At 32.8% G+C, this 22246-nt stretch overlaps 2 protein-coding genes across 5 annotated transcripts; both read left to right on the top strand.

Annotated features, from left to right (window-relative positions):
- The first annotated feature begins 592 nt into the window (after nucleotides 1-592).
- LOC120139192 (clathrin interactor EPSIN 2-like) lies at nucleotides 593-4363 on the top strand. Of its 4 annotated transcripts, none has more exons than XM_039154516.1 (8): nucleotides 593-797; nucleotides 1431-1470; nucleotides 1700-1751; nucleotides 3331-3410; nucleotides 3493-3590; nucleotides 3801-3882; nucleotides 3996-4141; nucleotides 4244-4363. In XM_039154516.1, exons 2-6 carry the CDS (start codon nucleotides 1436-1438, stop codon nucleotides 3803-3805), a joined length of 270 nt encoding a protein of 89 aa, XP_039010447.1. In that variant the 5' UTR covers nucleotides 593-797; nucleotides 1431-1435; the 3' UTR covers nucleotides 3806-3882; nucleotides 3996-4141; nucleotides 4244-4363. The 4 variants fall into 4 exon arrangements, with proteins under 4 accessions (XP_039010447.1, XP_039010444.1, XP_039010438.1 ...); XM_039154513.1 differs by having other exon boundaries at nucleotides 1409-1470; XM_039154507.1 differs by having other exon boundaries at nucleotides 1319-1470.
- Nucleotides 4364-15604: 11241 nt separating this feature from the next.
- Nucleotides 15605-20807, top strand: LOC120142147 (plant UBX domain-containing protein 11-like). The gene is made up of 10 exons (XM_039156885.1): nucleotides 15605-15651; nucleotides 16001-16108; nucleotides 16239-16291; nucleotides 16393-16474; nucleotides 17556-17621; nucleotides 17784-17851; nucleotides 17981-18199; nucleotides 18387-18894; nucleotides 19385-19657; nucleotides 20504-20807. The coding sequence occupies exons 2-10, from the start codon at nucleotides 16003-16005 to the stop codon at nucleotides 20545-20547; spliced, it is 1419 nt and encodes a 472-aa protein (XP_039012816.1). The 5' UTR covers nucleotides 15605-15651; nucleotides 16001-16002; the 3' UTR covers nucleotides 20548-20807.
- Nucleotides 20808-22246: the final 1439 nt, after the last annotated feature.

Raw genomic sequence — 22246 nt, 5'->3', positions numbered from 1 at the left:
ATAAAAATGATTGAACTCAATTAATATTGTTATTTTATGAATAAATAAATAATAGTAATAGTTTTTACCTTTAACGGGAGAAATGATGAATATAAAACAAAGTTAAACATAAGACTGTCAGTATGTTAAATTAGGAAATGATCTTTTTCTTTTTATAGAAGAAAAATAGAGGAACCACAAGTTTAAATAAAATTTTAAAAAATAAATCGATAAAATATATTTAATTTAAATAATAAAGGATTCATTAAGTCATCTTAAAACTAGACAACCTTCGGTTTAATATTCAATGTAACATATAAATTTGAATTTGATATATTCAATACGCTAAGAATTAGTTTTCTTCTCATTTTAAAAATGTACAATCAGAATTAAAATTTCAATTATACCATTAAATAAAAATAAAATGTAATTACAAAAATTTAAAATTCACCAACTACATGTGTTATTTTGAGATACTTGTAACTGGATCACTTTAAATTACGAGGACTAATTTGAACTGATCCGATAATACAGGAACCTTAAAGCTAATTTAATCACGTAAAAATCACAAAACACCTCTCATCACCAACTTTTGAAGTGACCACTATGCCAAACACAAACGCACGAATTTCTTTCTCACTTCTCATTTGTTTAGCGTAAAATATTCACAAAATTTTACACCAATTTGTTCCGAGAACTCTTGATGATTCCTCTTCATTTTTCTCTCACTGAGACGATCCATTTAACACATAAAAAAGAGAAAATTTTATTTTTGCTTTCAGATCTGCGGTTTCAGTTTTAGATTCAATCAGGCCAAGGTTCAGGTTTCGATTTTTGTTTATTATTGTTCCCCCGCTCTTATTTAGATCTGTTTCGTTACATTTTATTGGATTAGGATTTCTGAATTCTGATGTTATTGATTTAATTTTCATTTCTCTAGATATAGTTTAATTTCAGCTCATTTAGATTCTTTTTCCTGTTTTTCTTGAATCCATGTTTGTTCTAAAATGTTCCCGATGAATGATTGGATTTTTTTTCCTGATTCTGATGGTTTGCATTTTTTGTTCTATCAATTGTTTGCCACTACCAAGATTCTTAGTAGTACGACTTTTATCTCTAATGATCTGTCAAAATATTTATGATATATAGATTTTCATCCAAGCCGGTTAGCTTCTTTCATTTAGTAAATCAACTCCTTTTTAATTTATATATTAATTGGAATGTCGTATGATTGGACTTTTATGCAAGTTTGATTTGATTATGTTGCCTGTAAATGATCTTGAAATTTTCTTTTGAATCCTTTGGCTTTTATTTCTTTGCAAAATTGCAACATTTCTAGCTTTACGGGTTTTGATGACTATAATTTTATTCCATTGTGGTGCCCGGAAGTTGTTCAAGATCAAATGTTTCCTACTCTCTTATGTGACAGAGTTGCCTCATTTTGAAAGCAGGGACGATGAAGAAGGTTTTTGGTCAAACTGTTAGAGACCTGTAAGTGTATTATTAGATTCAAATCTCATATCATGATAATATTTCCGAATTTCTTCTGAATATTGAAACATGTAAAGCAATCCCTTGGTAGCAAATTTATCTACGAAAGATGATTGCAATCTTGTTTGTTTTTTAAATCAATATGCTCTATTCCTGCTCCTTGGTATTTTTTTTTTTTTTGCAATAACCGGTGGCTAAATGTTCTTTTTTTTCCCTTTGTTTTTTGCAGTAAGAGAGGGGTTAATAAGAAAGTTCTTAAAGTTCCTGGAATAGAGCAGAAGGTAAGAATATTATTTAGCAATTTCATAGTCCATTTGAGTGTTAAAGTCAATTTTTGCTTGATTGAAGTATATGTTGATCAGTAGTGTCAAGCAGAATATAGTTTTCCTTTGTCTGGGGGATTTACTAAACTATCTAGATATTGTTTTAATTGACGGTGAGAATATTGTTTAGCAATTTCACTGTCCATTTGAGTACGATAAAGTCAATTTTTGCATGACTGAAGTATCTATTGATCAGTTGTGTGAAGCAGAATATCGTTTTCCTTTGGCTGGGGGATTTAGTAAATTAGCCAGATATTGTTTTAGTTGACATGCTATGTGAGATGTTAGACTAAGAATGTGCTTCTGACATTGACCTGGATTTTAGTTGCAAAAATTGAGTTCCTTTCAATATTAGTTATTAAAATGATGATTCTATAATCTGCATATCCTAGTAATAGAAAGGAAACAGAGAGGCTTAGAGAGGAAGAACAAGCAAAACTTACGGAGTCATAGTTGTGGGAAGGGAAAGGAGTAGGGGTGATAAGAGGAATCCAGTGTATGCACATTTGTGAAGGAGTTCTTTCAGACAGTCTCAAGGTTCAATGTTATTTGTTTGCATTATGGAGAGGTGACAGTGAGGGGATCAAATTGATATTGTTATCAGGAAATAGAATAAAAAGTGTAAGAACAAAATTAAGGTTAATGAAGTCTATGGAATAGTAGCTTGATGGATATCTATGTTATATGAGGAGCGTTCTTCACCAGTCAGAGGCGTACATATGGACACTTCTCAACCGAATACTATATAAAGTGGGGTTGGACAGTTGGCTAATTTGATTAGAAGAGCATAGTAATATCAGCCATCAAGCATCTTGTGGTTGCCTGTTGCAGCTAGTTTTGAACCTTTGATTGAATGTTGGGAGCTCTTAATGGAAGGGTACTAAAGGATTGATTCTTACATTTGCTGAAGGATCCATTTTGCTATGTATATCCTTCTCAAGTTTTATTAACCAGCTGTGTTGTGAAGGTGTGTCCCTAGGTGTGCCTTGCTTTGCGTTGCCTTGCCAGACAACAAAGCACCTCAGACCCTTCCAAGCGAGGCCAATTTGATTAGGAACAGTTTTTTGCAGGGCAGCAATAGGCATAAAAAATAAGTCTGCCTGGTTGAAGTTTTCTTTAATTTCTTTTACTTTCACCATGTGTATTGACCATTAAAACATTGTGCATTTTGTTGATAAACTAGACCACACGTGAGAGCTTATTATACTATATCTTAAGCTTACACTAATGTAAAACTAAAATAGTTTTTTCACACTTCTACAACTGTTTATCCGATCATCATATTTTACAATCCGATCATATTTTACAACACTATGATTTAATGCCTTTGATGCTGATGGAGCTGAATCTTGATTGAATTCAATGGCTCCGAAACATTTTCTTTTCTCCGGGAAGGATGTTGTCCTAGAAAGTTTTTATAGAAATAGTATTCTTGATTAACAGCTCTAAACATCAAAGTGACAATATTCTTGTTATACTGTTAAAACTATTATTTCTCTGCTTTAAATAATGTATATTATTTCCCTTCGAATTTCAGGTTCTTGATGCTACTAGCAATGAGTCCTGGGGTCCTCATGGATCACTCCTGGCAGATATTGCGTTGGCAACAAGAAGCTCGTAAGATTGAGAAAAATATCTACGATTTTCATTATTATTTTGTTACATGGAAATTCATTTCCTTTTTTTAATATTCTTGCAGTTCTGAATACCAGATAATCATGGCAGTACTGTGGAAACGTATGAATGACACCGGAAAGAATTGGCGTCATGTATACAAAGTCAGCATTGTGTTGAGGGGTCAGTTGCGATGTTGCATTTATTAACAATTTGGTTTCTGCAACTTAGAAAGTGGTTGTCTAAAAACTCATTTAACTGTTAAAGTAGTTGCACATTTTTTGTACTATAGTTTGCTTTGTGTTTTCTTTTTATGAATTTTACTTTTCCTCCACTACCCCCATACCAAACTCTACCAACGTCGAAAGGCTATTTTGCTTTGGTGTGCCCCAGGCTGACTGTTTTGGACTACCTTGTTGCTCATGGATCAGAGCGTGTCATAGATGACATAAGAGGACATACGTATCTAATAATGGTAATTGTGGTTTCTTTATGCTATATAACAAATGTCATTCAGTATTGATGATATAATCTGCAACTCACTGTATTTAAACATTTTTGTCTAATTGAGTATTTCCTGTGTTGCAGACTTTGTCCGATTTTCAGTATATTGATTCCAGTGGAAGAGAACAAGGTAGCAATGTCCGAAAAATATCTCAAAGCCTTTTGGGCCTCGTAAATGATAACGAAAGAGTAACTGAAGTAAGACAAAAGGCTTCAGCTAACAGGGACAAGTGAGTTGGCAAAATGCCTTTACATTTTGATCTCTTTGCTCTGGTGAACCATCCTCCCAATAAGTGTACTTATTTTGATACTTATTTTGATATTTTGTGCAGTTTTCAATATCATATGTACACGAGCATGTGTACTTACAACATGGCATTGACATGCGTTTCAATGCGAGAAGTACATGTCTGCAAGAGCATATTTGCTTTGAATGTAACACCCCCAACCCGTATCCGACCCGGATACCAGTCCGAAGTGTCACATTGACTTTTCAAACCTTGACTCTTAAGAAAAATCACGGGAAATTTAAAACTTTATTTAAATCAAAATAAAGACTTTATCAGAGTGCTCGTACTTAATGACTTTACATGCCACACTTTATACATAACCAAATACATACTTTGTCAAATATTTCTGATCTGATCTTTTGGTAAGGAAAACTGACATGTCTTGCTTCGCATCACTCCTTACTCTTCTCGAAACCTACGTGTGAAACAATCACACGCTAAGTCGAAGACTTAGTGAGGCATAACAACTTATAATGCACTTTAAAACATATTGATACATGTTTTTTTTCTATCATGTTATAGCATTCCATGCTTTTTCATATCGTATAAATCATCGATTAATTACAGTAAATCCATACATACACATAATTTATCATTCAGTTTATCATATATCACATACTTTTCCATCAACTCTATACACACAACATCATATCATTTCTATAGCATTATCATACCACTACATATATTTGTTCATATCTCTGGATTAGCCCATGTACATATGTGAGAATTATCGATGTGAGTCTATAGAGGTGTACACTAATGCTGTCACCACAGCTCGTATATTGCACCGAAGTGCCGCGTAGAATGCACCGTAGTGCCTAATGATGTCCATAAGGACCCATAGAATTCCTTAAGAATCATACATATACTATGGATCAGTATGTGTCTTTCAAGACTTCACATGTTCCAAAGAATATACATATGTCCCAAAGAACCGCGTAGAATTGCACCGTAATGCCATATAATGTCCATAAGGACCACATAGAATTCCTTAAGAATCATATACATATACTATGGATCAAGTATGTCTTTCAAGACTTCACACATGTTCCAAAGAATATACATATGTCCCAAAGAACCGCTACCCTCGACTTTGCATGCCAACTATACCCCTAGCTCTCATGACACATAACATGGGCGTTATCATTTATTTCATTTCAAATATTTACATAACTTGTAATTCACTTCCATAATTCACATGTCACATATGTCATATTTTCATATAATTTCTATCATTCTCATCCAATCACCTTTATTCTGTAACATACTTATCATATCTTGTTCACATAAGATCATACTTCATATAATTTATCAAAACACCTAGAACACTTTCACGTAGCTTATAGTCTAGGTCCTTATCTCATAACATATATTGTTTCACATATATATTTCATATCATTCTTATACCATCACATAATTCATTTAACATACATAACATATTATGTAACATTATCATAGAAATACCTATATATATCACTTAGAGCACAGATATACCTATATCACATTGCTTATATCTTATCTTATGCTTCTCTTAGACATATATATTCACTGTTCAGGTAACCCACCATTTCATCAATTATGTATTCATATAACTCATTTCATATCTATCTATATATATATATATATCCTCAAGATTATCCTAATATAAATCATATAGCACTCTTATAATTCATATTCATATTATCTAGGCAGACTTATAAACATATCTCACTTCTATTATTTCTTTATATATATATAATCTAATCTGTTTACTTAATTCAATTTCATATAACTCCTATAATCTTCTATAACTTCATAATTTCTATCATACACCATGTGTTATAGTTTTATTTAAACATATGAATCTTTCCCATCTAGCTTATCTTAGATGATCATCTTATCATTATGTTCAAATCTCCTAGTTAGTGTACTATTCTCACTTCACCTATAGATCAATATTATCCAGCTTATTTCACTATCATATAATAATAATATATTTTACTATGATCACATAGTTTATATCTCATATAATTCATAACCTTTCTTATGTAATTACTTATACTTTATCATCTAACACATAAAGAACAGATCAATCCATATAATCAAACATACATACATGCATATTCCACTTCTCACTTCATCTATAGATCAATATTATCCAGCTTATTTCACTTATCATATAATAATAATTATATTTTACTATATCACATAGTTATATCTCATATAATTCATAACCTTTCTTATGTAATTACTTATACTTTATCATCTAACACATAAAAGAACAGATCATCCATATAATCAAACATACATACATGCATATTCCACTCATGCCTTTAATCATGAATTCATGTGTAACACTTTAGGAAATAGACTCATCGCAAGTCTTATTCCCATCGCACATCGTATACTATTGAATATGCACTCACCTGGTCACTAGCATTCCAATCTCTTATCTTCCCTTGATCGATCTTACTTGCCAAACGTTCCGGAATTTCTTTATGCGTAGAATCTACATAAATGTACATTTCGAGGTAATCATTAGATACTACACCTTGTAATTGATACTAGCAACTTAAACGAACTTATTAAACCCATATTCCCATTTCCTTTAGGGGGAATCGTTCCCCCCTATGGGGGTATCGGTTCCCCCATGACATACTGGAATTCTTGTTCGTTTGAAGGGGTATCGGTTCCCCTTGCCCAGAAATCATATTTTGAGCTCGAAATCTTTCATTTCAGCTCAACACATCATACTTCATTCCCTAATATTCCTAACTTTCATACACATACTTAAACTCATTTCTACTCCATAATCACTTCTTTAAACTCAAAATTCTATCATTTACATGGCATTCAAGAATCACACTAAATTTCCAACATGTTCTAAAACCCATTTTATCACTTCATATCTCTTAATTTAACCCTTGACAAGTCAAATTCAACTTCACAATCTATTATCTCCTTCCATATCAAAAATTCACTTAAAAACCTCATTTTTCTTAATTTCTCATACTTGTTAATCTTTGAGGTTTAAGCCACCTAAAGCTTTCCTTAATCTTTCTTAATATCCCAAGAATCAAAACAAGCTTTAAAACGAAAGAATTAACCAACTAAAGACCCACTTACCTTATACCAGGCTTCACGGTTGAGAGGAGGAAGAAGAAGACTGAAGAATGCTCTGGACTCTCTTCCTACGCTTATTACCCTTATAAAGGGAATAAAAATCTTCCCTAAAAAAATTACCATAGTACCCTTAATATTTCCAAACTTAATCATTAAATCCAACATCAACTTTCTTCAATTAAATCCATGAACTTTTAACTTATTTCGAAATCGAGCACCTAGTTTACAAAATTTGCAATTTAGTCACTGACCCTGATTTGGGATGTTACATTGAACTTCATAATTACATGTGATCAGTGACAGGACCACGTAGAGGGTGGGAGGGGCCCTGACCCGCCAACCTTTTCAGATTAATTGACTTACTCCCTGCCAGTGCAAACATTAAGCAAACTGAGCCTTGCTCCCCAAATTTTTTTTGTTTAAATGCTTCTTAGGACCCTGTCAATTTCAGAATCAGACAGATAGATTCTGTTCCCTCCAATTTTTAACTTTTAAATTGACAGATTTAAAAAACTGTTCATAGTTTATCTTCTCCATTTTCACCTTGAACTACAATTCCGTTTCTGGTCACTCTTCCAGCTGTCACAGATTCTCTGTAGCTCTTGAACATCATTCTGCTTTAGGCTGACAAAGGCATAGTTAACCAGTTCTGACACATAGTTTTCTTGAAGATTGTCTCCCTTTTCTTTCTGAGTCTTTTCGGACCATAGTCATACCTCCGCGTTTTCCACCTCTTACATTACAACCCCTTTGTCCATTAATGCATATTATTTGTGTGTAATGAACACCTTTTTATGGATCAATGACCTCTTTTTATGATGCAAATGATAAAAAGACAAACATGAAAGGAAAATTAGTTAATAAGACAAAAACAATAATTAAAGTAAAAATAAAAATAACAAATTGCATGATTAAGGTAAAAACATCATAGGTTTTGAAATGGAGTTTTGGGGTAGGTTCTAATTCTCTGTAGTCTCACGGTTTAGGTTCTAAAGAAGGTACTCGAGTTCTCCTTGTCGGTGCCCCTTGGGTTTGTCAGACCCTTAGCCTTAAGCCCATTACAAGATCATGTGGACTGAGTTAAACTCGAGATGACACATTCCCTTATACCCACACGGAGAATAAATTCTCACGAATACATTAGGTATAAGAATCTCGAATGCTACTTGCTAGGCACGCACGGAGAATAAATTCTCACGAAGGCGTCGTTTTCACCCCTACTTAAAAGGGTTCAGAGCTCGGGTATAGAGCCTTAGGTGGAAAAAGGTTTGATAAGCTGAAACCATTAAAAGAAAACGCCAGTACAACTATTTATTTGAAAATATAATCAAATGTAAGTAATAAGGATCAAAAAATTAACTTGAAATTTAAACTTACACTTTTCACTTAAGAAGACAACTGAAAATTAACGTTAGCCTGATCTGCATCTTACCAAAGATATGTTGGATTCGGGAGTCGGCTATAGTCAAGGAAGGATTAGCACCCTTGGACTTTCCTTTCGGTACTAATTAAGTTCCAGTTGTCTTAATTAAGAAAATTGTAATTTAAATTGAAAGATAAAAGTTCGATCCAAATTACTTACCTTTAATGGATTTAAAAGCGTACCCTTAAAAAATCAAAAAAAATGTTAGATAAAGTAAAATGCATAATCAAAAGGAAAAATGTATGTTAAATTATGATGCTTTAAGTAAACAATATATGCATGAGGAATTAAAAGAAATAAAAACAAAAACAAATTGCCCATTTAAAAAAAATACACAGCAAATAAATAATGTAAAAAAAAGTCAATTAAATTAAAGATAAAAAGATTAACTGCGGAATTATTAGGAATAATTACTAAAAGATTAAATTTAGAAGAAAATAATAAAATAATTAAAAACAATAAAAAGTAAAAAGTAAAAGTAAAAGAAATGAGAAAAATAAGGGAAAATGAAAAAAAGGAAACAAGATGGCTAAATAAAAAAATAAAATAATAAATAAAATAAATAAAAAACCTAAAAAATAGTTAAATAAAAGGGAAAAAAGAAATTAAATAATAATAATAATAATAATAAACAATTTAAAAAGAAAGCAAAAAAATAAAATCAAAACAAAATATAAAAAAGCAATTGAAAGAAAAAAATAAATTAAAAAACATAAAATTAAAAAACAATTAAATTAAAATGAAAATTAAATTTAGGAGGGACTAAATTAAAATAAAAACAAAATAGAGTGTAAAATTTAAAAAGCAACCGGGGTTAAAATTAATTTTGGGGTGCGAATTGAACCATTTTTAAAAAATGGGGGATTGAATTGCAATTAACCCTCTTTTTTAACAAAACATGCGGATCTTTTAGGGATCCGGTCGGGTCATCGAGTCATGGGTCGGTTTGGCGGGTCACTATAAATATCAATTTTCAGAAACACATTTTCATTTCCTCCCCCCTTCCCATTTCGATCAAAACCCAACCCCAAAATTTCTCTCAACTATTCTTCATTTCTGAAGAACACGGTCATCTGGGTTCATAGGAAACCAGATTTCGACCACCGCCGCCTCATTGGATGTCGTTCATCGTCGGAAGAATTTTTTTTTGTGATTTTTCGAAAGCTTTTCATGTATTCTCTTAAAAAAACGATTTTGTTTTGTACAAAAGGGTCTCCGAGAAGACTAGATCTGAGAAAAAAGATCTCGAAACCCTCCCCTGATCATCGGCTGATTCTCTTTTTTTGGGTTTTTTCGAGTCAAAAACAAAGAGAAAAAAAACAAAATAACCCACATACAAGTATCGAAACCAAGAAAGGTAAGAACTTTACCCTTTTTATTTATTTCTTCGAAGCTTTTACAAATGTAGATTCCTTGCGTATTTTCCTTATGATTTCTGGTAATTTTTTCTTCGAATTTATACATATATATAGTCCTAGAATTTCCTTTATTTTTGTTCGGTTTTAGTGTTTTACTATGACTAAAATACGTGTTCTTGTGTTGTTGGACGTTGGTTGTGCCAAGAAATTGGGGGAAGACTCTTCAAATTTTGACTGATGGTTCCCCTTAGCAAATGGACTGTGCGGCGCTGAAGAAGGTAAAACCCTAGATGAGCTCTTATGTGGACCGTTGGATCTCATCCTAATCCAGCGGTGAATATTTGGCGGCTGGAACAAAGAGAAAAGGTTAGGGTTTTGAAACCCTAACCGATCAAAACCCTAACCTTTTCAGGTTGATGATTGGGTTTGTTCGCGTCGGGCTCCAAATCTGAGTCTACTACCGGTTCACTGTTGTACTGGGTTTGTAGTTATTGGTGTTGGGTCATCATTTGTAATTGACTTTGGGATTATATTTGGGCCTGAAAAAAGCAATAAAATAAAATGATAAATATGTATAATGTAATAATGTAAAGTGCATATATATAATATCATATAGTATACGCATATTAATATAAATACAATGTATCCAATGTAATCCCACCATATAACATCATAAATATGCAATGTGTATACCATATAATATATAAGATAAATAGGTCACGTAGTTATATAATGTAATATCACAAGCAAGTTCGGACGAAATCGTGTGTCTACAATAGATAATCTCTTTTTTTTCATACGCCAATACCTTTCTTATACTGGTATAAGAGGCGTCATCATACTACTTGTTATCCTTACTGATTACAAAATTTATTGCACCTTTCTAACTTTGGTAGTGTACACTACTTGTAAAGAACAATATTTTGTATTATTCCTTATACTTAAAATTTTTCCACTTGATCCATCAAAGACTAGATTCAATTACGTATCTAACCATATAAAGTACTTTTTACCATTCAACTTGTACAATTTCTAACGAATTTTCTAATCCAATTTACAAAATTTACATTTAAACCTGACTTGCTATTCTAATTCCTGACTTCTTATCAACTAATAATTCCTAACTCCTTATTCATATTTCGAAATAAATTTCTCTTACTTCGAACGAATCCCATTTGCTTTATTTTATGAACTACTTTAGAATCATTTTCAAATATCATCTACGACATTGCAATTATTTCTCTAACTTACTTTTCCAAACTATGAATTTTCAACTTATCTTATTATTACATACCTTGCATTTCCTTGTTTCTTACAGATCCAAATAACTATTGTCTCATTTATTAATAAGTTTCTTAGTGGGGAGGGGTCATTAAGAGTTTCCTATGAATCTTTTGAATAATCAACTAATTCCAAGCGATTTCGAATTCAAAATAACTTTTCAAACTTCTACTTAATCACAACTCGTACATATATTATACTTCCTACCATTCCACCATTATCTTTTTTCAAAAAGTTTAAACCATTAATCATGATTCTACTTGATGTCATTCCTTTATCTTAATCAATCAAATATCATTAGGAAAATATAATTATCGTTGACTTTCGACTATGATTAAGAATTCAATTCCCTAACTCAAAAATATTAACGAAACCTAGTTCACCTTCAAAAATATTTCTTCAAACTAGCCTTAATCTCTTCGAATTCTAATATTTGATCAACATTAAATAAAAATGCATCAATACTTTTAACTGCGAAGCTCGGAAATCCTTCATAATCGATCTTTATCAATACGAATCGTTTTTGCATTCAAATCATAGAAATTAATCGTTCGCGATTGTTTCGTATGAAATCTTCCCATTTCTTAACTCTCTTTTTCAATCATTATAATCTTACAATCCTTTTGAGGCTCTTAGAATCGTTAACTTCGAACAACCATCTATTAGGGCTTAACAACCTTATAACAATAACTACATAATAATTACTTCCAAAATCCCAGTAGGAAACATGTTTACTCTCTATATCACATTAATCCATCATACACGTGCTTGACCTCTTAGTAGTGAGACTATTTCATCCAACTTCTCCATTTCAAAATAATGGAGACCATTCAACATAATTCTCACGTCATTTAGCCAAAAATCCGCAGAAACAAGACATTCCTCAGCTTTCCCTTAAACTCGGATGCTCCTAAACTTTTTAACTCTTTAACAACATTCATTCTAATAACCGGGGAAGTAAACGATTAGAAACGCTTCAGAATAGCGTCCAACGTCTAGAAAATACTCCCTCAGGTGTCTGTTATTCACTTTGCCAAATTACTACTTCTCTCATTAATTCCATATCCTGCTTCACTTTGGGAGCCTTCGTAGTCTAACATATATTAATATATAATCACCTAACCATAATAGCAAAGACAACATACTCTTTACAATATCATATCAGAGATTTTGGTTATTTTGTTGGCATGTACAGATTAAACATTTTTTACAGTCGACCGACCGGTCTATTTAAAAAAACTTGACATAACCTAAGTTCTGATACCAATAAATGTAACACCCCCGACCCATATCCGACCCGGATACAAATTTAAGGTGCCACATTGACTTTTCAAACTCTTTGACTCTTTTAAAATGCGACTAAAACTTGACAATGGAAGCAAAACTTAATAAAACGTATTTACAAGACATATCATAACATCTACGCTTTAAATATTTATGGTACATGCCAACAAAATTTCCAATAATAAAATCACGTATTATTCAAATTTCTCTGATCTGGTACTCTTCAAAGCTATGTTGTCCTACCTTTACTTACTTACTTTCCTTACTCCTCTGAACCTACGTGTGAAATAATCACACGCTAAGTCGTTGACTTAGTGAGGCATAATGAGCATAGAATAAAAATAAAGTATTTAATTAAACATTTTCAATCAACATTGTATATGAAAATCAATATACATTTCATAAACATACTTATAATCTTATACAATTTTTAATTCATATCAATTTGTTTTATTAGCCCAACGCATATCACTGAGAACTTAAGGTGTGTGAGTACATTAAGGTTGTGCACTATAATTGCAGTCAAAACTCCAGCGTAGAATTTGCATCGAAGTGCCGCGTAGAATATGCATAGAAGTGCAACATAGATTTGTCCTGAAGGACCGAGTATAATTTGTCCCGAAGGACCGCGTAGAACCCTCGACTCTTGGCATACTAACTATACCCCTAATTCTCATAACATGTACTTTGGGCTTTAACCATTTAATTATTTCACATAGTATTATTCGAGTAACATATACTTTGTGCTTTATCATTTATTCACATAAAACAATTTCTCATAGCATTTCATATAGCATTTACTCAACATTTATTCACGTAGAACATTTACTCATATTATTTCACATATCATTATTCAATTTATCATTTATTCATATAAAACATATACTCATATAATGACATAATTCAAAATCATATAAAATAGTTGGGTAATTCATACCCAAAAATCATAACAAAATCGTTTAATAAATCAATACAAAAATACATTTATAACAATATATAAATCATTTATTCAAACCCATTTGAGGTTGACTCATCGCAAGTCATTCCCCAGTCGTATATAAAATAAGTAAGTTGCACTCACCTTTACCTCAGTTAAGTCCTAAGCAACTCATTTTCACTTTCACTCTATCTTTATACGTCAATTCGTTCAGCACTTGCTTTTAATCGAATCTACACATTAACATATCCAAGATAAATACTTAATCTCAATTAACATATCCAAGAAATACGATCCAAAATATTTTATATATGGTGGTTAGTCCTTCACACTTATGTATGTGATTCCATCAAGTCTATTTGAATATAAACCACACGAATTAAAAATATGAAATTATTAAGAGCATTTACTAAACTCGACCTCTCATTTGAAATTTGCTGAACTCATCAAGTTCATTTCATTATGACCAATCAAATTTTTGGGTATGAATTCTTTAAAAGTGAAAAACTCAACTTCTCAAATAGATAAATTCATCAAGTCCTCACTAAGGCCACTCAAATCTTAGACTACAAATTCTTTCCAATATTCTATTTGACCACATTGAACTTGGAAGAATATGTTACACATTCACTGTGAATTCTTCAACCAATAAATTTAGGACTCATTCATTTGACGAATCATGAACCACAGAATAGTAGTTCATACAAGTTATAAAACATAAACAAATAAGGAAACATATATTTCTATTCTATAATAGTTCATAAAGTCATAAGCATAAGCAAACATATAATTTAATGTATGACATAACTATTCAGGTGAAGTTAATATTCTCGTTATTAATTTATGTTCAATATTATCTTTTTCTCACGGTGGTAGCTTGACCTCATCGATGCTTACCTTTAACAAAGTCGCTTATCAGATAGTTAACACGTGTATTGTATGCATGAAAACCACTCACAGTTGTATAAGAGAATAAATTGTATAAAGGTCGTACATTGTATAAATGTCACAACTCACAAAGGTCGGGTAATCAAGTAAATGTCACAAATGTCTATATAATCGAGTAAGTAATTCTCAAACGTGTACCATCACAACTCGCGGGGACACGTACACATCCTGAAATTTAAATTTTTTTGAATAGTTATTTATTTTATTGATGGTGTTCATTTTGAAATTTTTCGTGTCCACCTTAAAATCTATGTTTTCATTTCGAGTGGTTACTTATTTCATGGATGGTGGTCACCCTGAATTTATTTGTACTCGTCCCATTTAAAAATTTTATGTTATTAACATATGTGTGTCAACCCTAAAAATTATTTCTAGACCGTCACTTTGTTTTCTTATTCAAGTATGTTATGAAGGGCATGCTTTAATCGGTTGAGCCTTATACAATCTAAAGTAATTTATAAATGCCTTAATATAAAAATAAGTGTCTAAACTATACTTAAAATTAACTTTTGGTATCTAAATAATTTTTCTCTAAAAATAGGTGACTAAAATTTTTTCCGTTACACTTTTAGATGTCTATCGTTAAAAAAACCGTTAAGTGATAAAACTTTAGTCATATAATTTTAATGAAAAATTATTTAGGCACTAAAACATTGTTCGATATATTCTTTTAGACACTTATTTTTGTATTAATCCTTTATAAATTTATTTAACTAATTTGTCAAGCTAATATAGATACCCACTTAAAGATATCAATATTCCTCAATGAAATATTGATACTTTTTCACAATACGAATATCGTTTTGGCACACTAAAATATGCATCTCCAATTCTGCGATCAATTGTCCCTAATTAATATTTTTCAAAATTAATGAGAATTAAATTGCTCATCTTTGTAGAGAGAGGTCAATTTACCAAAATTTGAAAATATAAGGACCTAAAAGTTGTTTTACTGCCAAAAAGTATAAAAGGATGACTTGCCCGTCCTTTCTTTCTTTTGGGATAAATCCATCTTTCATATATATTCACTGTTAAACTCAAAAGTCTTCGAACCCCTTCATTTATCTGGTCTTAAGATTATAAGATTCCTTCGTGAAATTCGAGTTTCTAGTTTCTACAATCAAAGGTACGGCTTATTCTTTTCTGTTTCCGTTTCTTTTAATTTAAATGATCCTTCTCGTTGATCCCTCCTTTAATAAAAGAAATTTTCACCATATTTTTTTTATTAGATATGATCTTTAATTGTTCTAAATAATTCAGGTTTCCGCACTGTCAGTTTGTTTTTTAGGGTTTTTAGAAATTATGAATTGCTCAATTTATTTCTGGAGTGACACACACGCACACACAAACAGAAGTGCACATGAAAGTGTATGCTTGAAGATTCGAGGCAATCTAATTTGATTCTGATAACGAATGAGTGATTTAATTGCGAATTTTGAGTTTTCGGAGCCTAATTGTCTGATGACAGATGGAAAGGTCCGAATCTTTGTCATCTATTACATTCAAAGGCTCAATTCCTGAAGCAATTCTTGAAGCTAAGAACCAGAAGAAGCTTTTTGTGGTCTACATTTCATGTGACTTTTTCTTCTTTATTTGATCCCTTTTACTATTTTGTGATTTAGGTTGTGTGAACAAAAAAATACTATTTTTTTGTTATTTCATTGTGATTATGATTTCTAATTCTTATGCTTATTGGGATTTAAGGCGAAGATTCAGAGTCGAAAAACGTGGAGGACTCTACATGGACTGACCTAAAAGTATTTCTTTCTCTTTTTCATTATTCATTTCAAGGATTTTCGTCTCAAACTAATCCTGTTTTCTTATAGTTGTGCTCTATATCTTATCCTGGTGGATTCAGGTGAAAGAGTCTTTGTCAAAGTATTGCATTCTATTGCATATCCGAGGTGGAAGCACTGATGCTGCAAATTTTTCTGCCATATGTATCCTAGTTATCAAGTGTAAATTATATTATTAGTTTATAGTTACACTTAACGGTATACTTGGAAGGATGGAGAAATACAAGGGTGGAAAAGTGGAAAGAAAATTAAGTTTTCGTGTGCTTGGTCAGAAGTAAAATTGTGAAGGGGAAAAACGGGAAGAGTATTGTTATCCTCATCTATTAAACAAAAATAAATCACTTCAAATTGGAAAAAGTAGATGACAGTAAATGAGAGTGGAGTAAGTTGATGTGTATATTTACAAGTTATCTAATAATTTTTTAATCTTTAACTTCAGTGATTATAATGGTAAAACAGTGTAATTCCCCCCCCCCCCCCCCCCCCCGCCCTTATTTTTCAATCTTTCCAAGCAATGGATGGGAGAAAATAATTTTTTCTTCACTTCTCTTTCCTACCAAGCATACAAGAAAGATTTTTTTTATCTATCTTTCTATTATTCTATCCACCCAATCAAATAAAGCCTAAAAAAGCTAAGTTTTAGGACTTTAACATTTTACTGTTGATGCCAATGGAATTTCTGTGATAATTTTGCATCAAGATGTGAATTAAATATTCGGTGTTGAATTGGTCTATACTCTTCCCTATATGCATTTATATGCTGTTGAAAACCTACTTTGTTTAATTGCTGCATACTATCTAGTGGCAATGCATAATAATTGTTATAGATGTGTTACCTTTCTTATGCCATGTTTTGTTAGAAAAGAACAGTTAGAAGATGGAAAGTGGTGGATGGGAAAGGTATAAGGAAGCTTTCGTTTAACTCTTTCCATGTATTCTTCTTACTGTGCTTCCAAACATGGTAGTTTTGGACTTCCTGTCACTGCATTTTCCATACTAATACAGTACACACCTTGCCACTCGTAAAGCAGCGGGCACCATGATTCTTCTTTCATTTGTAGATAGAACCTGTTGCTGTTTTTTGGTATCGGGCTGAGTTCCCTTGTCCACCATTTCAATGGACACTTATAGTGTACTTGTTTAAGTTGATAGTTCTTGTTTCCTATTGCACATATATGTTACCAGTTTTAATGAGAGAACAAATCCTTGCATCAACATTATACAGACCCGCAGAAATCTGCCCCATGCGTAACAGCAATCGGATATAATGGTGTACAAGTTTGGCAAAGTGGTATTAATATTTTCTTCTTCCTTTTCTCTCTATTTTTGAGCAGGCATGTAATATTTATGGAAAGGTGTTCTAAATAAATATTTTTCTATATTTGAGAAAGCATGTAATATTTAGGGAAAGCTGTTCTGAATAAATTATTTTTCTTTTGTGGGACTCTTTCAGAAGGAATTGTCAGTGCTGAAATATTGGCATCCAGTTTAGAGAAGGCATGGTTGAGTCTTCACATCCAGGTTTGCTAGTGATGATTGAGCTTTAGGAGTTCTCCAATGTGGGAGAAGATGCTCGATGCTCATTTACTACAATTAGGTTTTTGTTTTTGGGTTTTTTTAGCAATCTTAGTTTCCTGGTCTAAACTGCAGGAAACAACTGCAGCTGTCCTTAGTGCTGCACTTGCTTCAAAGAAATATGAATCATCCGGTTCTGGAGTGTCTGCTGTTAGCCAGTCTGAGCAAGGAAGTTCTTCAAGTGCTTCTGTTCCATCAACCACAATGGACGATGTTGACCGGAACTTGGCATCTGACCTAACTGTTACTTCTGGGGTGATAGAGGAAAACAGAGATAGTGGAAACACGGTTCAGGTAATTTCGAGTGCTGGCTGTCTTGATAACTGCTTTCTAATTTTTGTCTTACCATGGTAGTTCTGGATGGAGGAGGTCACTTGGACTTCAATCCAGGTTGTGGTGCTCTTCACCAGGAAGAAGGGAAGTACCTTGGAAGTTTAAAAACTTTGCTTGATAGAAGATTTTTTCTGTCCTGACATGGCAGGAGAAAAATCCTGAGTTGGTTGAAAAAATCAGTTCTGAATCATTTAGCTCCGATAACTTGGCTAATATTGTGGATAAACAATGTGATATTACCAATGAAGGAACAAGAAGGGTTATTAGTTCTGTCACTTCAAATCCAGCAGGTCATGCATCTGAGAATGCATCCTCTCATCCCGACAATGATCGTCTAATCCTGGTAAAGGACATTGATCATCAGCCAATTTGTCCCAGTGGAAGTTCACCAGTGATTTCTGCGAAATCAGAGAAAGCCATGCACCATGTAAAGGATAAAGGCATAGATGATGCATTGGAAAACACTACAACTGCAAACCTACCAACTGATGTTCATTTAAACATCCGATTACCTGACAGTAGTAGCCTACAGGAGAAATTTCCTGTGACACACACTCTGAGTATGATTAAAGACTATGTGGATAGAAACCAATCAAGTGGCTTGGGCTCCTATGATCTTGCCATTCCTTATCCTCGCAAGATATTTGGTGATCAAGGTATGCTATGTTCTTGCAATGTACATATTTAAAATCAATGTGGCAGGCTTGTTTAGTTTTGTCTTAGTTCAGGTATTGCATTACTTTAGCTGAGCTTTGCCCATACTCAAGCTGGTGTTTAGAAGAATGTTGCAAATTAGTAATATTGAATTTCTGTGCAGATTATAGGATGTTAGATGCTCTATTCAGGTGCTTTATTACATGTAATTCTTTTTGGCACTTGAAGGTCACATTCTTTCAGTACTACGAGGGATGATCCCTTTTTCTTTTTGTGAACACTGTTCTATGGTGATCGCATATTGGTATTTACTATTTCTGATGAACTTTTGTTAACCTCTTGCATTGAAGATGTTTTCAACTTGGCTGAAATGTTGTTACATTGCTTTGCCTTTACATTTGAGGAATGTTCCGTGCCTTTAAAATATGCTTATGCGAATATTGCTTTTCAGATGTCTGCCTTTCACCAGTATTGCTTTCTTCTTTCCTGCAGATTTGAGTAAATCTTTGTTGGACTTGGGTCTGCTTAACAGACAAGCACTAATAGTGGTTCCCCGTCGGAGAACTTCTGGTTTCCAAGGGCAAAGATCATCCGACGACAATAGAAATTTGACAGCTACTGAAGATTCTCCAGGAACCAATGGAGGATATTTTTCTTACATCAGAAACATCCTGTCGTATGTAAATCCTCTTTCGTATCTTGGTGGTGGTGGTGCCAGCTCATCAACTACTGGACATGAATCTCAAAGTGGCATCCGGGAATACAGTGAGTCACTCTGTTGTTAAGGACAATTTCTTTGTTCTGCTGGGTTGAAGATCTTGAATTAAAATGTTTATTCTATGACCTATTTAATATTTTCTAAACTAATTTAGATGAAGTATACATGTCTGTTTCACTATACATAATCACATAAACATGTTTTGTATGTGGAGAGAGAGGGCAAGAGAGAAAAGATAGCAATCCCGTATATACACTAGATTTACTTAGAAGATAAGGGTTAGTAGAATGAGGATTAGAACATACCACCTATAATTGAAGGTGATATACTTGAATATTACTCTTTTCCCCTTATTTTAAGTTGATCTGTAGACAGTTGTATTAATTATGATTTTGAGAATTTTAATATAGTCTCAAGAAGGTAGTTGCTATCTTATTTAACAACAAGAACGTCCTTCTTAAGTAATCTTACTTTTATACATCTTCTGCATCCTGTGTTACTTGGACTCAGATCAGATATCGATATGTATATGACATGGGTATGTTTAATATTTTCATGTATTTGGAGGATTCTTGATCATATGTCGATAGCCATGTCTGAATGCACATCACATGGGTACTCCTTAAAAAAAAGGATTCAGAACAACAGTGTGTCACAAATCATTAATGATCCAAAACTTGGATCGTGATCTGATACAAATTAGTAGTGAAATATAAGAAAATTGATGTTGAAGGGGTTAGCCTGAATTTTGGTAACAGTATTATCTGTTTAATTTTTCTTGTATGCAGTTTTTTTCCCGTTTGGTTATAATCTGTTAAATCAGTCAGTGACATACAGGAAAAATTGCCTTGGAGAAGTCTTTTCTCATTTGTCTGGCTTGGTTGCAATTATAGGTCCGAATCCTACAGTGCAGAATAACTTGTCAGGAAGAAATTGAAGCACTTCAACAGCCAGCGATGACAGCAGGAACAGGCGACCTGTGACCACTCGATATGGCAGCAATATTCACACTCTAAAACGCAATGAAGATGATGATCGTTTCTCCGATAGGAATCCGTTCTGGAATGGAAATTCTACACAGCATGGTGGTAGCAGTGACAGCAAATAATTAGGGACAGCCAGGTCTTGGTTTTTTCTACCAAGGTTTGCGCTCTTCACACATTTCTGATACTTTTAACTTGATCCATTTATTTAAAGATGTTGGCTATGTGTGAATAACCTTTTTTTAGTAGGCTTTTGTTACTTGGATTGGGGAGGGAGTGCAGATACATATATGTCCTACACTTATTATCTCAAATCTTTTAAAGTTTTGCATATATTTGTAGTATGGTATCCTCGGTATTTGTGACCGAATATGCTGGAACATGGATATTTTTTATGAGGATATTTGCATGGAGGTTACATCGAACAAAAATGTTACACTTATTTTTGAATAAGTCGTGTACATTATTTAGCCATGGCTAGATCATTTACTTGATTATTTAGCCGTGCTCAAAAGTTATAATTTCTGGTTTTGGATTTTCAGTCCATCCAAAGGATTTACCCAATAAATCATGATGTACGAGTACTTTGCAACAACCCCATTCCAGGAAAAGGGTTGGGGCGGTAAGCATGTTCATGGTTTCATATGGTTAGATAGATAGGAACATCATAAAAAATGCACAAATTTCTTTTTATACCCTATTGACCATAACTTCCCTTGATTTGGAAGCAACACAACTCGTATTCTTTTTTTTTTTTTACCTCCTCTAAAATAGCGAATATCTCATCAAGGTGTAAATAGTGATGTAATGGAAGCAACGCAATTCATATTTAAAACATGGACGGAAATTTTGAATTCCAAAGTAGAGGTGCGAAATCCACAAATTTCATTCGATGGGATGGTTGGAAATTTGTAATTGGAATAGTGCAAACAAATTCGTGGAGTACAAAAGAGGAGGGTTGTACTTTTTGTGGCAGGCTGCTGTTTCGTGCGGTACATCTTCAAAGGAAAAAGTAGTAGTGAATTTGGAATCCCGGTTGTATGAAGAAAGGTAGATTAATATATGGTTAATATATGGTATTATCGGAAATATAATAAGATATTTAATAAAGTCGGTTTAGCGTTATCGGAAATGTTGAGTAATAATAATGTTGTAGGTGGAAAATATGAAGAAATATTTAAAAATTTGGCAACCGGCAAACTTAGCTTATCAGTAGGTATCGATACCTTGCACAGAAGTATCGATACATAACAATATAACAGGTTAAAGTTTGACAAAACAGGTTTCAGACAAAACCGGTAGAGAAAACCAGTAGAGATAACGGCATTGTTGAAATTTGTATCGATACTTTTCTAAGTATATGCACCAAAGTATCGGTACTTTAGAAATTTAAAAGAATTGTAATAATAGGGCCTAGAAAGTATCGATACCTTAAAAACATGTATCGATACACGACAATATAACATGTTAAAATTTGACAAAACCGGTTTCAATATGACAACCAGTAAAGCGCTAAGAGATATGTTGAAGGTAAACTTAGCTTATCGTTAGGCATCGATACTTACACACATGTATCGATGCATAACAATATAACCGGTTGAAGTTTGACAAAACCGGTAGAGATACCGGAATTGTTGAAATTTGTATCGATAT

Source organism: Hibiscus syriacus, unplaced genomic scaffold (genome assembly GCF_006381635.1).
Source record: "Hibiscus syriacus cultivar Baekdansim isolate YM2019G1 unplaced genomic scaffold, ASM638163v2 tig00002237_pilon, whole genome shotgun sequence".
Classification (NCBI taxonomy): Eukaryota; Viridiplantae; Streptophyta; class Magnoliopsida; order Malvales; family Malvaceae; genus Hibiscus; species Hibiscus syriacus.
This window is presented reverse-complemented; position numbering and strand designations above follow the sequence as displayed.